The 7,339-nt window shown below is 40.5% G+C and overlaps 1 protein-coding gene across 3 annotated transcripts; it reads left to right on the top strand.

Annotated features, from left to right (window-relative positions):
- Positions 1–1,029: 1,029 nt before the first annotated feature.
- Positions 1,030–6,261, top strand: LOC139069747 (uncharacterized). Of its 3 annotated transcripts, none has more exons than XM_070550647.1 (5): positions 1,030–1,207; positions 2,624–2,809; positions 2,920–3,052; positions 4,205–4,344; positions 5,762–6,261. In XM_070550647.1, the coding sequence occupies exons 2-5, from the start codon at positions 2,708–2,710 to the stop codon at positions 6,050–6,052; spliced, it is 666 nt and encodes a 221-aa protein (XP_070406748.1). In that variant the 5' UTR covers positions 1,030–1,207; positions 2,624–2,707; the 3' UTR covers positions 6,053–6,261. The 3 variants fall into 3 exon arrangements, with proteins under 3 accessions (XP_070406748.1, XP_070406747.1, XP_070406749.1); XM_070550646.1 differs by having other exon boundaries at positions 1,135–1,225; XM_070550648.1 differs by lacking the exon at positions 1,030–1,207 and having other exon boundaries at positions 2,527–2,809.
- Positions 6,262–7,339: the final 1,078 nt, after the last annotated feature.

Raw genomic sequence — 7,339 nt, 5'->3', positions numbered from 1 at the left:
AAAACACAATATAAACACACGATCTTGGACCGATGCATGACAGGATACCACAGAACAGCGCTACGCCCTCTGTTGTCCTGCAGGGCAATTGCTTTGCAACACTCTCCAGGAGACGGAGAAGTACAAGAGCAAAACGCTTCCGTCAGTCCGTGCGTGTCTGTCCCTTGCGGAGCTGACGGAGAAGCATAAACCAGGCTTGCAGAAATATTCAAGTGGTGCTCGCTGCAGAACCACAAAGGTGGAGCTGCACCAGAAGGTGGAGCTGCACCAGGGTCAGCCCCGCCCATTCCAGAGTCAGCCCCGTCCGTTCCATCAGAGTCAGTACAATTCCTTCCAGTTGTCAGACTTGATAGCATTCTGGAACCAAAGAGGGTTTTATAGCTAAAAAATACAAGATTGAGGACGGAGGTGAGAAGTTAACTGAACAGTTTTTGTAAAGGTTCCATATAATTAAAAATCTAAATTTTGGAACTTTTTATCATGTTATATTGTCATTTCCTCATAAGAAACACGCCAAAGCCATTTTTGGCCTCATTCATGCATTTTCCTCCCATCTCAGCTTCAATTTGGTCTCCTCCCCTGAAGTGGGTCTGGTCTTGGTTCTCAAATCTGGATATTCTGTGAATTTTCTGACAAATTATTTCTGAAATGACTTCTACTGAGACACCGCCAATAAACCATACATCCCATCTCCAAAGACACACTGGATAGGACAATTACATGTAACGCCACTTACTTCATATCAGATGTGGTGGGGTAGAGGCTATGGAGGCAGGTTGGCATGTAGTTTTGCGCAGGTTCGACTCCCAGTGGCAGAAATCTTAGGTAGATTACAACCCCTTTTCTTAATTTCTAGCTACACTTGCCAGTACTACTCTCTAAAAACTGCTGGGTTATTTAATCTACTCAACTGCTGGGTTATGAAATGTGTAACCCATTTTGGGTTATTTGAATGAGATTTGGGTTATTTTTGTGCAACAGTTGGGTTATTTAATCTACTCAACTGCTGGGTTATGAAATGTGTAACCCATTTTGGGTTATTTGAATGAGATTTGGGTTATTTTAGTGCAACTTGACCCAGCACCTGGGTTGTTGTACTTGTTTGAACCGGTTTGAACATCATTACATCTACAGTCATCCTCCACAACGCAACGCCAGGATCCATTTTGTCTTCGATCTGAGTGGGGGAAAACATCCTCGTTGCGAGGTAAATCAACAATAAGAGGTTTGTATTGTTTGTGTTTACTATCTGATTCCCGTCACGTCTGTGCCGCGTTACCTGTTGGTATCTGAATGTTGTTGAGGCTCTGTTGGTTGGTTTGGGTAACAATGTAGCTAGCTAGCCATTTAGCGGTTGTCTTTAGCCTTTTCTAGTGTCAGTAGCTTATCTGTGTCGTTCATAAACTGCTATTCTGATTACTTTTTTACATTAAAAAATCCAGTGGAACTTCTGTACTTTGCATTTGAACTAATGAGTAGTCTGTGGCTAATGAAACAGTCGTGGGGTGTGGGGGAGGAGCGGGAAATTGCTCCCAGCTAGCTCCCGGCTGGGTAAAGGAGATGAAAGGAAAATTAAGACGCTTAAAGTATTTAAAATGTCTTAAATCGACTTATTAAAGTCTTAAATTTGGTTAGTATTGACGTGGGTTTAAAATACATTCATCTCACACTTGCAAATTTGACGCTTTTCGGCGAAAACTGCCGTTTATGAAGCCAAATATAACGTTCACGTGAGTCTTTGGTCGGGTTTCAGTCGCTCTCTATAAGAATCGGTTTCAGAAAAAGGAGGAGTGTTCATCCTGTTCACAAACCATCTTTGTTAGTGGGTCATGAGTCGTCATTTGATCAAATACAGTCACGGAGATAGCTAGGCAAAACACTGCGGTAGCCGGTATCGCTGTGCTGCTCCTACTGCTCCTTCAACATCTCACAGCGGTTGGAGCTTGAAGTTCGTAAGTCAAACAAAATCCTCTCCAAATACTAAAGTATTCTATGAAGAACTTTTGCAGGGTTTTCTCCTTTCACGTTCAGCCTAAACTGATGTTTCCCGAGGCTTGTGTTCTTTTTTGGGGGGTGAGTTGAGTTCAAGTGTTGGGTCAAAAACAAGTTTCCCAGTAATTAGACAGGTTCATCCTAAACCCAAAGAAGATTCTGACTCAGACTAGATGCTGCGTTTGTTGTTTCAGATACATTCAAGCTAAATCATTTTAGGCACGTCTTCCCTACATATATTATATAAGGGATTTGAAATTAAGAAGAAAAAATAAAGTACTTTGAAAACAGTATGGAAATGTTTTCAATGAATGAGATGTTGATAATAGTTGGGGGGGGGGGGGGGACACAAATGGATCTAAAAATGTTACTTGTACTTTTACTATCATTCTGTTGTGGATAGTCAGCACAAATATTCAGATTATATATAATCTCTTTTAAATATTGGCTTCTAGGCCAGTGTACAATCATTATCAAACCATTATATACATGTTTTAACATAGAAAGGTAAGCATTTCAGGTGATGACCCCTTTAAAAAGTTCACCCAATAACTGGAATCTACGTGTTCAAAATTTTTCATCATGTATGTGTTTGCATGTCAGAATCAAATTCTTGTGTTTTTTTTAACAGTGTACCATATCTGACGAGCGCGCATCACAGCTTAAAGAATGGTGAAGAAACAATTGCCAGCCCCTCAGTCAGGTACAGGACTACATGCAAGACACTGCAGTCTACAGGGCCAAGTGCATTAGGGACAACAATTGGACCATCTACCAGATCCTCCAAGAATTCCCTCACCTAATGAGCAAAGGCATGGTACGTTTAGAGAAATAATAATTAACATGTGATGACGATGATTGTTTTTTTTATTAGTATGCCACATTGAATTTGTTTAAAAAAGGTTTCCTATTTTGTACATTGCACAGGACTTTCTTATCCTGCATGGGGATGCTTCATCAAAGTTGTTTGAAACTTGGCTACCCATTTATGCGGAGAAAATCCTGTACCTGTCAAGACGGGAGGGAAAGCTGATCTCGTCCCTGGATGGGTTAACACAAGGTAATATATTCTTGCTTGCCATCTTTGCAATTGTCAATATGGTTTGTGCCAATGTAAGGTTTCCCCAATGAGGCTGGTCTCCCTCACTAGGCTATTTTAGTCCAACTGGTGTCGAAAGCTTGCAACAAGACCCCTAGTCTAACTGATGGGCACATTACTCACCTGGGCTGTGATGGACTTTCTGTAATAGCGCATGTGGCGCAGCACCACATCTGAGCCATTGTAGGGGAAACTGTGCAGTGCTCGTCTCTTACAGATATGTCTCCACCAATGTTTACTGGTCCTATCATTTTAATGTATACTGAACAAAAATATAAACGCGACACTTCTGTTTTTGCTCTCATTTTTCATGAGTTGAACTCAAACACCTAGAATTTTATCTACAAACACAAAATACCCATGACTTTCAAATATTGTTCTGAAATCTGTCCACATGTGTGTTAGTAGGCACTTTTCCTTTAACAAGATAATCCCAATCCCAGTCTAAGGCACACCTGCACATTATTCATAATGTCTAGTTAGCCCCTTGATATGTCACACCTGTGAGGTGGGATGGATTATCTTGTTAAAGGAAAAGTGCTCACTAACACACGCAGACAGATTTCAGAACAGTATTTGAGAGTCATGGGTATTTTGTGTATGTAGATAAGGTTTCAGATGTTTGAGTTCGGCTCATGAAAAATGGGAGCATAAACAAAAGTGTTGCATTTATATTTTTGTTCAGTGTAGTAATTGTCCCTGGCAATTTGTGCGTGCCATCCCTCTCCCTGCTTTCAGAGTGGTCGGAGGTGCGCCACAACCTCACCACCCCCCTTCCTCCTTGTCTCACAGCAATCAGAGGTATGGTGCGTGTTGGTGCGCGCGTACCACATGCGCACATTTTGCAGTCTTTTAGCGGCTCTAGAGCCTGCAGGTACAGTCTGTGTCATTCTCTCCGGCTCCTGCAGGAGGGAGTCGGCTCCTATCGGTCACATCAACGAGCTGGCTCTGAGAGCCATTTTGTTCGCGACAGACATGTCACTATAACCATCCACAGGGTGGGAATTGGCTGCATGTAACTGTTACCATAGGTTTCATGTTATTTGGATACCAAATGACAAATCACATGTATGCCATTCCACATTATATTCTCACCTATATTGTCTTCAACAGATGCCATTGGTGAACTCAGCCTGAGGCAGTTGCCATGCTTGCTCCCTCCAACTGCTTACAAACTCGGCCGTGGCCACAGTGCTATAATGGTTCGCCACACCATTGAAGAATGTAACTTGGCCTTCATCGACCATAAACCTGTAAGTCTTCCAGTACATCTAAAGGCAAACTTTTATCTTTTCATTAACATATACCTGTTATTCTTTGGCTCATGAATGTGTGTGCGCAGACGCACACGCACGCGCGCGCACACACACACGCACGCATATCCAAATTTGTTATTCTATACCTCCAAATATTGTCAAGTCATCTACAAGCTTGTGTTGGTCACTTTAAAAACATCTTATGCTTTTAAAACAAGGCTGCAGTGCCACTGAATGATCGCCTCGTTGCCACACCATACTGACTCAGAAGTTAACATATTTATATGTTAACACTTTTGTGTTTTAATCCATTCAGACCTTGCTGTATGGTTTTGGTCCATTAGAAGTAGAATTATAAACATTTAAAGTTTCCTCTGTGTCAGAACCGCATTAGAATCCAGATTTTTCTCCGGATTAAACAGGGGATGAATATCGGTATCGGCCGAAGGTAGTCATTTTTTTTTTACATATCGATATCGGTTCGATAAATAAAACCGGGCCGATATTAACAACCAATATTTTTTCCATCTTGTCTCCATTTGTTTGCCTGTTTCAGAGAGTGGGGGGGGGGGGGGGGGGGTGATGTGTGATTGTTTAGTCATGTGAACAGTGAATGAAATCATCTCAGAACTGTAAATGTGTGTGTGGTGTGTACATAACGTAAATTCAGCTTTAAAAATTTTCATTCTATACAAAATCTGATTTTAGAAGCATTAATGCCAGTATATTGGTATCGGCAAATATCGGTTATCGGCCATAACAGTGATGTTAATATCGGATATTGGCATCGGCCCAAAATTTTTCATATCGGTGCATCACTAGATTAAACTAACAGGACTCCCTCAGCAAACGTCACTTGGTTTGGCAAAACAAAAATAAAATCTCACAAAAATGACTCTAAAAGTCCAAATTATATATGTGTAAAAAAATTGGAACAAGTTTCTATTGTATTTCTCTAAACATTGGTTCCTGGGAGTCTTTAACCTGCATTTTGCTCTTTAAATATTTCTTGTGAGGACCAGGAAAATGCTTGTCATAATGTCTTTTTTTATTCTGCTGTACTAGTTAAATGATAAATAACCTTTATTTGATATAGCATCTTATAGAGCCCTGAACCCCCAAGGCACTTTACAACACAGTCATTCACCCATTCACAAGCACATTCACACACTGGGTAGCCATAGCTGCCCTGGTGCGTACTGACAAAGGCGGGGGGGGGTTGTTAAGTGTCTTGCCCAAGGACACAATGACAGCGATAAACTGAGCGGGGCTTAAACACGCAACCTTTCGATTACGGGGCAAGCACTTAACTCCTGTGCCACTGTCACCCAGTTGACGTTGGTAGACATTTGTTCCTTACTCACGCATTCCTTCTCATCTGTTTTTTGTTATGCTTTCTTTCTCTGTTTTTTAGCCTGGAACTAACATGGTGGAATACCTCCACGAGGCCAAGGCCACAAGACCATTCCCCTATGTGCTGACATTGGGAAATGATACGCAGCATGTGTCTCAGGCCTTTGTCATCATTGCTGGTCAGGCTGTGGAACATGACACACTGCTTCAGGCCGTCGATGCCTGCTTCAAGGCATTCTTTATTTTAGACATTGAATACCCGAGGCAGTGTGAACACGTCTGGAAATTCCTGCAAACGCTGCATAACGCTACACCACCGTCTATGAAATCCCAGGAGGGGAGTCGAAACTAGTAAAGTTTCTGCAGAGTAGAATACGTGCTAGCAAAAGAAGCAAATAGGTATTTGTAAAATGTACTCTTGACCATTTAAATGTTGTTTAGCACTGAGTTACATGTATTTCAGTGTACATTGTTGCAGTTCTTGATGTGAAGTGATTAGAACTTTTATATTGTTTACATTTATATGAATAAATTTCAAGGCAGTGCCTTGTAAAGATTTCAGTATTGTTGAAGTTTTATTGTATTGTATATGCTTTACGTGACCAAGTCTAGCATGTATGTTTTGATAGTTGAGTATGGAGAGGTGCAATTTTCTGTCTTCCAAAATGCACTGTATGTAATGAGTTAGAAATAATTTGGCGTATTGACCAAACATTTGGATTGATTACTGAACATTATGTTGTTTAAACAACCCATAGTTTAATTAATTTGACCCAGCATTTAGGTAGAGTAAATAACACATATTTAGTTGAAACAACCCAAAATAGTGGTTAATTTGACCCAGCATTTAGATAGAGTAAATAACACGTATGTGTGGTTGAATTTACCCAGATTTGTGGCTATTTTGACCCAGAATTTGGGTGGAATATTTAACTCATCTGCTGGGTTAAAATGGAGGAACCCATCTTGCTGGGTTAAATTAACTACTGCTGGGCTGGTGCAATATTGCTCCAGCGGCTGGGTTAAAAAACAGCCCAAATTGGGTCATTTTTAACCCAACTGTTTTTAGTGTGTATGTTTACAACAATTTACTGGTATAACGTTTACAATATAATGACTAATGTGTTTATTTATTTATTCGTTTATTTAGCCATTGTGAGTCCATTTGTGAGCAGAGTTTCAACTAAAATGCTGTTTAGGAACGACCAAATTCAAAGAACTTTTAGAGACATAAATATTTTGCTGAAAATAAACATTACAACTAAAATATAAACAAATTCAATGTTTCAGCTGGCTAAATAGATTGATGCCGAGCTCACCGAGAATTGAACCAGCATCTGCTGAGGGGGAAGCAATATTTGCTTCAGATGATCTTACCACTGGACTACTAGAGCACATATGACAATCACCCATGCTGTTGCACCACATTATTGTTAGAGCGGCTGTGGGCAGATATCTGCTAAAAGAAATCGTTTCATTTCAAGATGTATTCAGGCTTTGTCATGTAGCACGTTATATTTATCTTGTTTAATTGGAGCATAGAACATAGCATTAACATTTGTAAAGTAGTAACAGCCATAATTCATGTGGGTCAGGTTAGTTTGCGATGAAGTTGGAAAACAAAAACGGAAGTCAGTGG

The sequence above is a fragment of the Nothobranchius furzeri genome, chromosome 4, assembly GCF_043380555.1.
Source record: "Nothobranchius furzeri strain GRZ-AD chromosome 4, NfurGRZ-RIMD1, whole genome shotgun sequence".
Taxonomy (NCBI): Eukaryota; Metazoa; Chordata; class Actinopteri; order Cyprinodontiformes; family Nothobranchiidae; genus Nothobranchius; species Nothobranchius furzeri.
Note: the sequence above shows the minus strand (reverse complement) of the source record. Positions and strands in the feature narration are given on the sequence as shown.